This window comes from Magnusiomyces paraingens, assembly GCF_902498895.1.
Source record: "Magnusiomyces paraingens strain CBS 517.90 genome assembly, contig: contig3, whole genome shotgun sequence".
In the NCBI taxonomy this organism is placed as follows: domain Eukaryota; kingdom Fungi; phylum Ascomycota; class Dipodascomycetes; order Dipodascales; family Dipodascaceae; genus Magnusiomyces; species Magnusiomyces paraingens.
The window spans coordinates 24,399-39,317 of NW_022474069.1; the positions used below are offsets into that span (position 1 = coordinate 24,399).

Below are 14,919 nucleotides of genomic sequence, written 5' to 3' on the forward strand. Positions count from 1 at the left end.
ATACACTTTTTCAATAAAAAATTATTTCCGGAAAAATACTGATACATATGAAGTCCAAAAACATTGAAGATACTCGTAGGATTATTTTTACCCTAACCCAATATATATTATTTAATACTAATGCCACATTTTTTATTAGTAAAATTAGATCTTTATTTTTTTTAAAGACGCAGCAGATCCAATAATTTTTTTTGACTAAATTTTGAACCTAGCAAGTGAGAATAAGTTTTTTGATACCACCTTTTAATATTTTATACTCAAATGTGCTTGTTCTTATTTCTATAATACATGCCGTCTATTTAGAATGATTAATAATAATAACGAATCACAGAATGTTAAGCAAGTTCCAGTTAATCCCCAAAACGCTGATCTTTCATTGTCACTAAATGAGCAGAATGATTACAGAGGTAATGGAATTTTACGTTCCAATACTTCCGATTATTCTACATTAAATTTAGAGCTTTCAAATGAAATTGCTATTAGTTCTATCTCTTCTGATTCAGGGAAACATGACAAACCCTTTAACAGCACCACCAATCCACAGGACATTAAATCTGAAAAATTCAAACTTATGGCTCAAGCTTCATCAGAACAAGACGTTAAATCGAATGAATTTTTGAGGTCCCCTCACAGATCGAATACAGTTTCTGGTGTTTCTTCAAAGTGTGGATCAACAAATGCCGAAGTAGCTGCAGCAGTTGTTGCCAAAGAAATGAATGCGGTTAAAACTTTGAAGCGTCTATCCATAGGAGCTCTTTCTACTATTGATCCAGATCTTCCTAATTATACGTCAGATATCTATCTTTCAAATTCTGAATCTAGCATTAACTCAAGACAATATTCGAACAGTTCGATTGATTTTCAAAAAGACACAGACCAAAATCATTCTAATTCTGAATACCAAAATTCGGAAATTGATGCGACACATGCTTCTCAACTATTATGGGTTCCAGCACATATTCATCCAGAATTGGCACCTCAAGAATGGAAGACATTTGTACAAAATAAAATGGCTGAAATCAAGGCCTCAGTATCAGATTCCTCTTTACAACAAACAGAAAATTCTTCATTTAAAGCCAACACAGTTAAGATTCGAAGGCGAAATTCTCGTCTTTCTAGGCAGATAAAAGATCAAGAGGGATATACCGATGGTGCTGATATATTAGAAAAAAGAAAATCTAAAGACCTTTTAATAGACCAATTCGACCCGACTATTGAATCTCTCTCTAAACACTTGAGAACTTTTGGAGAACTAGAAAGCCTTGCCATGGATCCATTTCAATTGGCTAGATCTCTTTCCATGACTACTAATTTAAATTCCTCCTCAAATTCTTCTGAAGATCCGGTAAATTTTATTGCATCTAGGTCCCAACCTTCAATCTCTGACACAGCTTCCATTGACACAGACTCTCCTATTCTTCATGCACCAAAATCTTCTCTTCGACGATCTACCCGAACCCGCTATAATAAATCTTTTATTCGACGTGGAAAGCGGGATATAGTTCAAAATAATTTTAGTGGTAGTAATCATGATCAACGACATTATGAGAAGAAAATTTCTGTTAAACAAACAGAGTTTAATTTGAAGCATGATAAATCTTTTGAAAGCTCAAATGAACTGGAAGATGATAATATTTCTGGTAAATCAAAAATAGATAATTTTCAAAAATTAAAAGTTTCAGATAAATCGTGTTTGGATGAAAAAAAAAGACAGTTTAATGAAACGTTCAGTTTTAACTCAGAGTTAGAATCATCGATTAACAGCAATTCAGTTAATTTTTCGACAGTTACTCATAGCCATGAAAATGCGATACATATAAATCATGTTGGTTCAGCTAAAATTGAGGATACTGATCCGATATTAATAGTTACTTTACCAACAAAAACAACCACCAATAACGTTAAAGAAAATTGTCAAAGATCTAAGTTTGTTGATAATGATTCCAGAAATACGACAATCCAGCAGGATCAAATCTCAAACTCAGCTTCGACTTTGAATCAGGATAACTTACAAGTAACAGATTTAAATAAGCAGAAAGAAAATCCAATATCCCTTATATCCCAAAATTTGCCTTCACTATCTTCTATTCATCAATCGAATCCTTTTATGTCGAATTCAATTGACCAAACACAACCAGCTGATAATTTTCAAATTTTGTTAAATATTGAAAGGGATAGTATTTTTAACCAAGAAGAACCATTCAAAGAACACCATAAATTTGATAAAATTAATAAGAGCGAGTCAGAACTTATAACTAATTATGATTCTCCTATTTTTGAAGAAGAGGAATCTCAACTTAAAACTAAGACTCGGCGAAGTACGTGGAGCTGGTTATTTAGCGGTACTCCTAGTAATAGTAATACTAATAACAATACTAATCATACCGTTTCAAATTCTCAAACATCTAATTTCAAGAACTCAGGAGAACTTATCGTCTTACATGATGAAATTCCAACAGACTCAGAGCCACACTCTTCTTTTGACTCAGGGAAGGTTTCTACGGACAGATTTTTAAATCGTGCGTCTTCTCAATCACCTATACTTAAGCCAAGTGCACAGGAAACTAACGAGCCATCTTCGTCTTCTAGTAAAGATCGATTATCTAATTTTTTTTTAAAAAAAAAAGTAGTTTCCTCATCTACAAAACAAAAAGATGAATATGCGAACTGCATAACAGATCCTAATGATAAAATAAAAGCCCAAAATTTACTTCCGGATCAGTCATATCATTCCAACTCGCAGTCTTCTTCAGATACTGGATTCAAAAACTCGACTCGCTCAAAATCTTCTGGTATTAAGTCTTCAAAATCTGAAAAAAGAAGTAGTCGGTATAGGTCAAAATCTCGAGCACAATCTCCTGATGAATCAATTAATGAAGATAAATCCGAAACATCAACTTCAAATAACTTTAAGAATTCAAATGTTTCTCAAACAGTGGTATACACTGCGGAAGCAGCCGCATATTATGGGGCACCTTATCAAATACCACCACATCAAATGTCCGATAAGTCATTAGTTATGATGCATCATAGATACCCATTGCATATCGAACGCGCAATTTATCGACTTTCTCATTTAAAGTTAGCAAACCCAAGACGACCACTACTTCAACAGGTTTTGTTATCGAATTTTATGTATGCTTATTTGAATTTAATTAATCAAGGGTTTATACAACAACAGCAACAGCAACAGCAACAGCAACAGCAACAGCAACAGCAACAGCAACAGCAACAGCAACAGCAACAGCAACAGCAACAGCAACAGCAACAGCAACAGCAACAGCAACAGCAACAGCAACAGCAACAGCAACAGCAACAGCAACAGCAACAGCAACAGCAACAGCAACAGCAACAGCAACAGCAACAGCAACAGCAACAGCAACAGCAACAGCAACAGCAACAGCAACAGCAACAGCAACAGCAACAGCAACAGCAACAGCAACAGCAACAGCAACAGCAACAGCAACAGCAACAGCAACAGCAACAGCAACAGCAACAGCAACAGCAACAGCAACAGCAACAGCAACAGCAACAGCAACAGCAACAGCAACAGCAACAGCAACAGCATCAACAGCATCAACAGCATCAACAGCATCAACAGCATCAACAGCATCAACAACATCAACAACATCAACAACATCAACAACATCAACAACATCAACAACATCAACAACATCAACAACATCAACAACATCAACAACATCAACAACATCAACAACATCAACAACATCAACAACATCAACAACATCAACAACATCAACAACATCAACAACATCAACAACATCAACAACATCAACAACATCAACAACATCAACAACATCAACAACATCAACAACATCAACAACATCAACAACATCAACAACATCAACAACATCAACAACATCAACAACATCAACAACATCAACAACAGAACTCGAGTTTAAGGGTTTATCAAACGTTGAATCATAACCTAAAAACTAAAGATACTTCTGCTTACAATGATTTTTCTTTTGACGGGAGCACCGAAAAACTTGAATATTTGTCTGAAGAACATCGAGATATCGGGAATGTTTCGAACCATTTATTTAATGAAAGCTCATTTGATGATAATGAAACTTTCTATGATACTAAAGAAAACGTAAGTTTTTCTTTGTATAAATAAACAATGTTCATATTTTAACTGTTAAATATCATACATAGCCTGATGATGAAACAGATTTAAAGGAATATTCACATCTGCAAAAAAGTTTAAGCCAAGCCCCAAAACATCGACGTGGTCATCACACATATGGTTCAAAATTTTCAGTATCTTCGACTTAATTTATAATTATTTTTTATCTAATATTCTTTTAGCAAATCTTACTATGAAACGAAAAAGGTTCTCCACGTTCACACAATATATTTCATACGAAATTTGAATTTGAATTTTAATACGGTATACTGATTTAATGAACACGGCATAAGTTTATTTGAAACTAATTGTTTATAAACCCACCATTGACATAATAAATAACAATGCTTCAATATAATCATATTCTATTTTCAACTTCATGTTACCTTTTCAGTCATATTATTTTTGCCACTAGTATTGTCAATGTTATTACAATGTTTCACGTTATGAATTAGATTTACTACTTTTTTTAAAAAAATAAACGGCCTTTGAGGTATAATATGATTTATTAGTGGACACAACTGCATTTGAAAAAACCCCTTTTCAAGTATAGCTCAGTTTGTAAGTTAATTTATATTTTTATGTTAACTATGCCACCAAATTTCATTTTCATAGGGTCTCCACATATTTTTAGGAAAGAAACTTCTATACCTACCCTTAACTCACTGAAATTTGTTTCTGACACAATTAGCAGACAAATACAAAAATTGTAACACAAATAAATTAGGATATGCTTGTTTTCTTAGGAATTAGGATTAATCATTATTGAGCCCATATTTAAAGAATGAATTATAGTTAGACAAATTTTCATCATATGGTTATCTATTATATTAAGTTTTGTGTTATTTTAAGTGAATTTAGGTATCTAAATATATTTAGTAATCCGGTTCCATCGGTTCAGTTTGTTTCTCATCTCACCTTTAATCTTATTTGACCTAGAATATTAGCTGGTCTATGTATAATCTTAATCAGAATAAACAATATGCAAATTAAATATATATATGTTCAAGAACAAAAAAGAAGGATTTATTAACAATGATAAATAGGTGATTAAGAACACATGCATATTATCCAATATAAGTATAAATAGTGTGAAACGAAGAGAAATGTTTATTTATAAAGATTTTTTATCCTGGCGGCCTGGTTAATTCCTTCAAGTTGATAACTTGGCTGATTTCTTTTTTTTTTTTAGCATACCCATGGTATTACGTACTTAGAAATACCAAGGATAAGTATTTTTTTTCAGTGCAGTAATAGACAATAACGACTGTCAGTTATCAAGATTAAATACTTATAAAATATCAGTGACAGATGATTGTATTTGAAGAAAAATTGCAATCAAGCAATTAAAGAATGTGAGGTGGTAGAAAGAAACAGTATTATGTTGCGCTGATGATAATGATGACACTTCTCAGTATTTTATTTTATTTTATTTTATTTTATTTTATTTTATTTTATTTTATTTTATTTTATTTTATTTTATTTTATTTTATTTTATTTTATTTTATTTTATTTTATTTTATTTTATTTTATTTTATTTTATTTTATTTTATTTTATTTTATTTTATTTTATTTTATTTTATTTTATTTTATTTTATTTTATTTTATTTTATTTTATTTTATTTTATTTTATTTTATTTTATTTTATTTTATTTTATTTTATTTTATTTTATTTTATTTTATTTTATTTTATTTTTATTTTATTTTATTTTATTTTATTTTATTTTATTTTATTTTATTTTATTTTATTTTATTTTATTTTTTTTTATTTTATTTTATTTTATTTTATTTTATTTTATTTTATTTTATTTTATTTTATTTTATTTTATTTTATTTTATTTTATTTTATTTTATTTTATTTTATTTTATTTTATTTTATTTTATTTTATTTTATTTTATTTTATTTTATTTTATTTTATTTTATTTTATTTTATTTTATTTTATTTTATTTTATTTTTTTTTATTTTATTTTATTTTATTTTATTTTATTTTTTTTTTTATTTTATTTTATTTTATTTTTTTTTATTTTATTTTATTTTATTTTATTTTATTTTATTTTATTTTATTTTATTTTATTTTATTTTATTTTATTTTATTTTATTTTATTTTATTTTATTTTATTTTATTTTATTTTATTTTATTTTATTTTATTTTATTTTATTTTATTTCTAGAATTAAAATTTATATAAGCATATTTATTAATCTGCTTCTTGAGGCGAACAAGTATCTGATCTGATCTATTTTTTTCCAAATTTTTTTTAAAGTGTACTAAAGACATTATTTATGCACAAATTGTTTGTTTCAATTTTAGCAGTTTACCTTTAAAGATATGATGAAAATTGTTCCTAATACCGGCGATTCTTCAAATAATGAAATTTCAACTAATAAAGTAAATAGCAGCGAATCCCCTTGGTACGCAATTCTAATTTATTTAAAAATTCTATTTTAACATTTTTAAGGGTTGAAAAATACAGACCAATTTATCTCGATGATATTGTTGGAAATGAAGAAACAATAGAAAGATTAAAAGCAATTTCGAGAGATGGTAATATGCCACATATGATTATCGCGGGTTTGCCTGGTATTGGGAAAACAACTTCAATTCATTGTTTAGCTAGGGCTTTGCTTGGAACCTCATATAAAGAAGCTGTATTAGAGCTTAACGCATCAGACGAAAGAGGAATTGAAGTTGTTCGTGGAACGATTAAAAAATTTGCTCAAAAAAAAGTTAACCTTCCCCCAGGCAGACAAAAAATTATTATATTAGATGAAGCGGATTCTATGACTGCAGGCGCCCAACAAGCTCTTAGGAGAACAATGGAAATATATTCTCAAACTACTCGTTTTGCTTTTGCATGTAACATGTCTAACAAAATTATAGAACCTCTTCAGTCTCGTTGTGCTATTCTTCGTTTTGCAAGACTTTCAGATGAGCAAGTTTGCAAAAGATTAATGAAAATAATTAACCTGGAAAATGTTAAATTTAGTGACGATGGCATTAGTGCATTAATTTTTTCAGCCGAAGGAGATATGAGACAAGCCATAAATAATCTACAATCTACAGTTTCGGGGTTCGATTTTGTTAATGCTGATAACGTCTTTAAAGTCGTGGATCAACCGCATCCACTAATTGTTCAAGAAATGATTAAAGCTTGCAGCAAACAAAACATTGATGAAGCATTAATCTCTTTAAAAAAGTTATGGGCTAAAGGATACAGCGCAGTTGACATTATATCTACAATGTTCAAAGTGACCAAAAGTATTCAGGATCTGTCTGAAAAGAAAAAATTAAATTATATCAAAATCATAGGATTGTCACATATGAGAATTTTAGATGGAATTGCAACGTATTTGCAGTTAGAAGGCTGTCTTGCTAAACTTTGCAAAATATAAAATTTGATTTGAAATATATATATTCATTTATATGATCCTTAAACCATTTATGACTTCGAAAGAGGAATCAGAGATCTTGAGACAATTCAGTCAATTTAATTGATTTAAGAAATCCTCACTTGTATACAACGAAGGTGATAAATTCTGTATGATATTTTACTGGTATTAGAAAACAAACGGAGTTTAAGATAGTAAAGAGATATTATTTATCGAAATAGAGTATGAAGTCAAGATGCACTGCAATAGACCAAAGGTATTCCACCTCTTAATTCCAATAACATGCTAAGAGGAGGTTAAGAGTGGTGAAAGAAAGAGTAAAATGACCCTTGATCCTAGAAGTAAACACTCCAGGACAGGTTACTCACCAGATGGCGATGTATTCCATTCGTCGCTTCACAGAGGGAAAATCACGAAGTTGAAGAAACAGATTTCAGAGATCCAATCTGCTGGAAAGGCCAGACAATATGCTAAGCATTATGGGAAAATAATCAACACAATGGCCAACGATCACTATCAAACCATAAAGCATCTTACTATACTACTAACTACGACAACATAGCACTGCCGCCATTAACCAAAACATTGGTTGGTGTTAGTAGAAACAGGGGGACGAACAAAAATTTGATGGTGAGTTTGCACTACTCGGTTTCCCAATGCCTTTCCTTCAAATTCCAGCTGACATAGACAGGACTCTCCAGGATGAGTGAAGAGTACACCAGTAAGGCATGCACCAGCTGTGAGGAAGTGAAAGCTAAGCTGTGTCTGATTGAGCATGAATACTGTTGTGACTCGTGTGAAATTTCTGTTAACAGAAACGTCAACGGAGCCAGAAACATCCTAATCAAGTGTCTGGCTTCCTCCACCTACACACATTAAACACAAGAGTATCTTCATGCTCTTTTAAAATAATCAATGCCTTTTATGGTACATTTCCACATGAACGGTTACAACATATTTATAGAATTTGATTACTAGAGTTTGTTAAAAAAAATAAATAATGGTAAAAACCATATGCCCCTAGAATTAAAAGTGAACGATAAATCCAAAGATAAACATAATTTAACCCAGTTGGCCCAAGGGAAGGAAATCCCATCAGGTTGCAAAATGTATGTGTGACAATACATGGCCATATCGTGCCAAACCGCAAGAATAAGAACGAGGAAAAAATACCAAAAACATAGGTGTAAAAAAATTGGAAGAAACAAACCAGAAATATATCCATTACTTTATATTTAGCTTCAAAGAAAAGTTCATATGCATGGTGTAAATGAGCAATCCCAAAAAACAACGGACAGCAAAAAATCAAAAAGCTATTTTTATGTTAGAATAAAACATATTAATAGTAAATATGCATAATTTCTTACCCTTTAGATACATTCGAAGACAAATACAATGATAGAATTCCCGATCTAAAAACAAGCTCTTCTGTAAGAGGGCCAACTACAAAATTTCGTAGACCCTGTACGGAGCATATATTTATCTTTAAGTTTTGGAATAGCACATTAAGAATGGCAAACACATTTGTATTAAAGTTTAATTTTTGTCTGATCTCTTGTTGTTCAAAATATAAGTAATTAGTAATGGGACCAATGAAAAGAATCGACACTAACAAAAGCGCTTTAAGAGTATCAATTGCAACCTCAGTTTCATCAGATTTCCAACCTCCAAAAACTCGTAGTATGCCTAAAACCTGAATATAATTATCATAAACATGAGAGGCTAATAGTAAAAAGGGAATAAAAATAAAATCGGCAAAAAATGAGTAAATGGTTATTACCTTGATCCTTTCTTTAATTACTTCTGGGTCATCTCGCTTTTGATGTTCCGTAGTTCTTGTTGACGAGCGAATATAAAAAACTAAAACATAACCTATTGTCAAAGCTAATGAACCGATTGATGCTCTATTGAAAGAAACTTGGTTTGATAAATCTAAAGTTGTTTCTGGCATCAGATGCAAATAGAGCGTTATGAAAAAATTATAAATGAGTTATTAATGAAATTATTATGGAAATAAGCAGTAAAATTAGCATTCGTCTTAACTTTTTTATTTTTTTACAAATGACGAAGGTCTATGAAATGTACTGATGATTATGTCAGATATTATATAACTTTATTATTAATTTTATAAAAATTTATAAAAAAAGGGGAATTGTTTTATGAATTGAGACTCTGAATATGCTAAGAAAGAAGTTCGGCAAATTGGCCTGTAGTTTGAATATCGTAGTAACTAGGATGATAATTGAGCACTTTGCTGGTAAAATATTTTTGAGTCAATTGGCATTCACAGCGATGGAAATTGAATATATGGCACATAGCCAATAATCTCTTATCATAGAGTTCCTTGAAGAATAGAAAATCAGGTATTTTTTCATAAGCATTTTAGATGATGTATTATACGATGTTATAACATAATTATGTGTATGGGATAGTTTAGTTTTTATCATTTGATGATCATCATATCATCATATCATCATGATGATACACTAGATACAATAACGATTCAGGGTTACAAAAAAATAATGGGCGCAACACCTCTACCACTCAACTCGACTAAGAGAGTAGGTCCAAGCGTGCTTGTCAGTCCAGTCACACATTGAGAGAGAACTGAGAAGATATCTTGTAATGTAACATAGAATAAAAAAACGAGGAGAGTCAATAGAATCAAAACTGTTTATTGATGTGATTAGGCTAAAGGGAGGGCTATATTTGTTTGAAATGAAAGAGGCTATTTCACAAGATTATTTTTTTTTTAGGATTTCTAATTTTGATTAATCTTTGTCTAATCTTTTATAAAAGAAAATCAACAATACCTAAATCTTTCATAGTCACCATGTATCGCTTCACTTGCCAATTAGTCACAGAATACACCCATCTGCGGCATTCGTGCAAATGAATGGCTCCATAGTGATCCACAAAGTTATTTTTTAAAACAACTGTCTTTTTCTTGCAAGTATTTTGGTCAAGCTTCCATGTGTGACACATCTTCTTCTCCCTACCATCAATTAGTACAAGTGGCTGCTTGCCGATTTTTGAGCTCCTGTTTCAATTTCGTGGAGTGGCAGAGTCGTTCGGCTAGTATTCGATTGGTGATTGATTCGGATGCTCTTCAAAGCACTCGGCTCGAGATTCAGACTCCTGGCACAGATGTGGCTCCGCATTCGAGTTTTTTTGCTCTATTTGTACTAGGTATATAATATTGAGCAAAAACTGGAGCTCGCCATTTCACCAATCAAGGATAATGGATACTCCGTTTGAAATGCTTTCTCATAGTTTACACAATGCAACCGAATGCTTTGAGGCTAAAAACTCTTTGGCACGTGTGGTTTTGGGAAATTATGTAGATCATCATGCCTATCCTTGCGAAAACAACTAATCGGTGAGCATTTGAAAAAGTCAAGCAGTGTTCAAATAGACAGAATTTAATTTCATTTTATAAAATACACTGTGATACTGTCAATAATTACAATTAACATAAATCCAATATTCCAAATTTTTTTAATATTAATTGATATATCACTATCAAACCAAATAGACATATTTGAATTTATTGGTACATGGTAAAGCCAATATCAGCAGCCTTTTCTCTGAAAGAGTGCCTGCAGATGTTAAGACAGTACTTGCACATAAAAAACTTATGGGAAACAGTAATACGACTAGAAAATTCAGTAAAACATAACTATGTTTATGGTAGGATAAGTTTATATACTTATCCTACCATTGACGAGAGTCTTTACAGTAGATTTTGAAGTGGGAGTATATTTAAATGATTTTTTAGTAAGAGGAGTAAGCTTACTATGATTTGTTTTAGAAAATGGGTTCCATCCTTTTAAGTTCCTTTGATTTGTGTTCTTCACACATATGATCCTCGTTTTTCTCCTACTTTTATTTTTTAGAAAATATATAGCTTCTATTATTTTTTATTTTAACAGTTTTAAAAAGTTGTGATGTCAGCTGATTATGTAATATTAAATGATAATTTTAGTATCCTCTATTTTACACAAATTACTATGCTAGCATTCCCCAAAAAATAAAAAAAATATACATTTTTATTTAGGAAAAATGAGTTATACAGTTTCCGAAATAGAGGATTCTTTAAAAAAGCTTTCTTTTGTTGAACAAATTAACATTATTACAAAGAATATTACGGATCGACATTTACTCAACTCGTTGACTGTTGCTTTGAGGCTGAGTCGCATCACTGACAATTATGATTATTGTGTTGCCATCACTAATTTTATTGACTTTAAATCAAATCAGGAATTTACTGTATTAACTAAAAATCAGGAAAAAATATACAACGGTTTAATATCGTATTATTTACAAGCTTCTGAAAAAAAGAATCAAGAGCTTCAAAAGGTTCAGTTTGAACCAATTAACACGTTAATTTCTAACTTCAATTATTTATTATCTGACTTACGCAAGACTGAATTTCAACGTTCTAAAGATGTTTCATTAATCATATCCAATCAACTAAAGGCAGCAGAAAATTTTGCTCAATTTACTTCAGAATATTCTCAAGATGTTAAATCTGGTATTTCACTTCAAAATTACATATTTTCTGGTTTATTGGAGGGCCATAAGCTAATTCAAAATCAGATTATATCTAATTTAGAGGAGTTTAAAACCCAACAAAATGCTATGGAACTTCGTTTAAGAAATGAATTATTTGACAAGGTTTTGAATACGCCAAATTCTTTAACCCAGACCCAAAGTAAGACGTTTGCAAATCCAAATCTATTAGACAATAAGCCTTTTGAAAATTCAGTTAAGTCTCGTGAACAAGCAGTTTCAACACAAAACTTTGACAAAATATCTGTTGAATTGGAAACTTTATCTTTAGACGATGCACTAGCTAGGTTTCCTTCAAGCATTAATTTAAATCATTTTAACAAAATTAAAGGTGGTTGGGCATCAATTAACCATCGAAATGATAAACTTTGGCTTGAGAATTTATTGCTAAAGTTACACATTCTAAAAGACAACCTAAAAAAACAAGGTGTTACTATTGAAGAAATAAATCAAGAATTTGATAAAGTTGCTCAAAGAATTGAATTTCTTTCTGCCAATTCAAATGAACTATTATTACAAACTGATTCAACTCAGCATAATGATTTAAATAGCAAAATTAAAACTAGTGAAACCTCACATATTTTGACGAAAAATATTGAACCAGATAAAATTTCTTTTTCGGAATCATCAATAGGTTCATTTGCAAAATCTAAAGAGAGACATCAAGAGAAAAGTGAAAAATTAACAAAAACAGTTGATAGCTCAGGGTTACCTAGCAATCCTGAACAAACGGGAGTGAAACGGAAATATCCAACTCTTAGCTCAATTAGTCTCAAACCACCCAAAAAAAAGATCTATATACCAAAGTTGATCAGTAATTGCGAGAATCATGAACCTGAAGGGTCGCTTAATACAGATAAAACCCCTAATGATAATGATAATGATAATGATAATGATAATGATAATGATAATGATAATGATAATGATAATTATGTAATTATTAGTGATGATGATGGCGAAAATAGTGAGAGTCTTGAGGAAAGTGCGAATGACGTTAATCAAGATGATTAGGATGACAATGACGCAATTATAGCTATTTCTACAAACGATAAATAATGATAATGATAATGATAATGATAATGATAATGATAATGATAATGATAATGATAATGATAATGATAATGATAATGATAATGATAATGATAATGATATCGTTTTATTAGTTAAATAGAATGTTATATATTCAGCACAGAAAACAATATTCTATCAAAATAAAGAGCTATAGCCGAGATACCAGCATAAACCAAAAGTTTTGTAATAACCTCGACATCGTAATGCACTCGGGGAACAATTATTTCAGGGACCATTTCCTTTGGAATTTTTTCTTGATTAAGACTTGGTGGTATTTTAGAATTTTTTAAGCTAGTTTTATTTTCAATCATATTCTGGTTAAGCTGTTGTTCACGATATGCAAGTGCCTCATATACTTCAGCAGTAGACTGAGGGCCCACTGTTTCATTTTTGAAATTCTTACTTTTAAATTTCAATATATTGCTATTTTCAACTGACGAAGATTTAGAATTTTCACATTCGGAATCATTGTCAGAGCTATCGGGTTCCACAAGAATAGGAAATATACGAACAGTGTTATCAGGAATTTTATCACTTGGAACATCGTCATACTGTGAAGCAGGAACATAAAAACGACGTGGCATACTAAGCCCAAATTTCTCAATTCTACGCCAAAGAGGTGGAAGTATTATATGAAAAATTTTTTTCGAGTAAACTTTCCAGACTCCAATCAAAAGGCTACCCAAGATGAATCGAAGTAACATGGTTCCAGGAGTAAGTTTTTCTTGTTTAAGAGTTCCCCATTCAAGTATATACTTTTCTCTGGCCTTTAAGTAAATCTTGTCAATAGCACCTAGCGAAGCTCTATCTGTTGTTTGAAGTAGATTATCAACTCTGTAACATTGATACCGAAGTTGCCATTCACCAAGATATTGGCCCATTAATACACCTAAAAAGGCAACGGAGTCTTCAAAGCATGGACAATCATCTGCTGGTTCTGGTTGTATCCTTATAAGAATTAGGACAATTGGAATAACAGCTAAAGCCCAGTAAGTGTTAGACCATGTAATGTAAAAAAGAATGCGAGAAAAAATTGGGGCTCCCCAGAAATACACAATAGAACCAATTAAAGCACCACCAAAGAGATCTAAAAAGCCATGCATTCCACAGTAAATTCTTCCTGCAACAAGAGAAAAAATATAAATGCAGTTAAGAAAGTGAAGGAAATAATAAAAGAAGGGGTTTAAATTAGGCTTCGAGCTGTTAATGGTATCCATGAAAAATAAAGATACTGAAATTGCATTAGCTGTATGTGTTGAAGGAAATCCATACTCTAACGCCGCATCTTTAGACATTGTTAGCCTATGTAAGGGAGGAGAGAGTGGTCTTGGAAGACAGCAAAAATCTTTAAGAAAGTTAGTCATATAGACACCAGCAGCTAGTATAAAAACTAAAACGCTGCCAAAATCTGAAAACCCAAACCAAAAGGATATAGGAAGGAGAAGGACATAAAAAGTATGTGAACCAAGATTTGCAGTTTGAGTAAAATAAACATCAAGAAAAGGAGATCTAACGCGAGCCTGCAGTTTACCTAAAATCGGTGTTTCCCAACGAATTATAGGAAGTAAAAGATTTCTAACTGAGTTTCTGAAGGAGCCAATGCGTCTAATATAATGTGTCTGTGTGTTGTTTCCAGCGGCAGGTATTCCATTGGGAGTGAGAATTGATGATGGAGTTAAAAACTCCGAAACTCCAGAGACTCTCCTAGAAATATCAGATGGAGATAGGCTTTGCAT

General features: G+C 31.1%; 5 protein-coding genes across 5 annotated transcripts; 3 read left to right on the forward strand and 2 right to left on the reverse strand.

The window, feature by feature from the left end:
- Positions 1-304: 304 nt before the first annotated feature.
- Positions 305-3,149, forward strand: SAPINGB_P003323 (uncharacterized protein; the record flags this gene model as incomplete). Its single annotated transcript, XM_031998041.1, has 2 exons — positions 305-3,016; positions 3,087-3,149. The coding sequence occupies 2 exons, from the start codon at positions 305-307 to the stop codon at positions 3,147-3,149; spliced, it is 2,775 nt and encodes a 924-aa protein (XP_031853932.1).
- Positions 3,150-3,167: 18 nt separating this feature from the next.
- Positions 3,168-4,033, reverse strand: SAPINGB_P003324 (uncharacterized protein; the record flags this gene model as incomplete). Its single annotated transcript, XM_031998042.1, has 2 exons — positions 3,168-3,949; positions 4,003-4,033. 2 exons carry the CDS (start codon positions 4,031-4,033, stop codon positions 3,168-3,170), a joined length of 813 nt encoding a protein of 270 aa, XP_031853933.1.
- Positions 4,034-6,479: 2,446 nt separating this feature from the next.
- Positions 6,480-7,543, forward strand: SAPINGB_P003325 (uncharacterized protein; the record flags this gene model as incomplete). The annotated part of the gene is made up of 2 exons (XM_031998043.1): positions 6,480-6,562; positions 6,610-7,543. 2 exons carry the CDS (start codon positions 6,480-6,482, stop codon positions 7,541-7,543), a joined length of 1,017 nt encoding a protein of 338 aa, XP_031853934.1.
- A 4,059-nt stretch (positions 7,544-11,602) lies between these two features.
- Positions 11,603-13,123, forward strand: SAPINGB_P003326 (uncharacterized protein; the record flags this gene model as incomplete). Its single annotated transcript, XM_031998044.1, has 1 exon — positions 11,603-13,123. The coding sequence occupies one exon, from the start codon at positions 11,603-11,605 to the stop codon at positions 13,121-13,123; it is 1,521 nt and encodes a 506-aa protein (XP_031853935.1).
- Positions 13,124-13,287: 164 nt separating this feature from the next.
- On the reverse strand, positions 13,288-14,919 carry SAPINGB_P003327 (uncharacterized protein; the record flags this gene model as incomplete). The annotated part of the gene is made up of 1 exon (XM_031998045.1): positions 13,288-14,919. The coding sequence occupies one exon, from the start codon at positions 14,917-14,919 to the stop codon at positions 13,288-13,290; it is 1,632 nt and encodes a 543-aa protein (XP_031853936.1).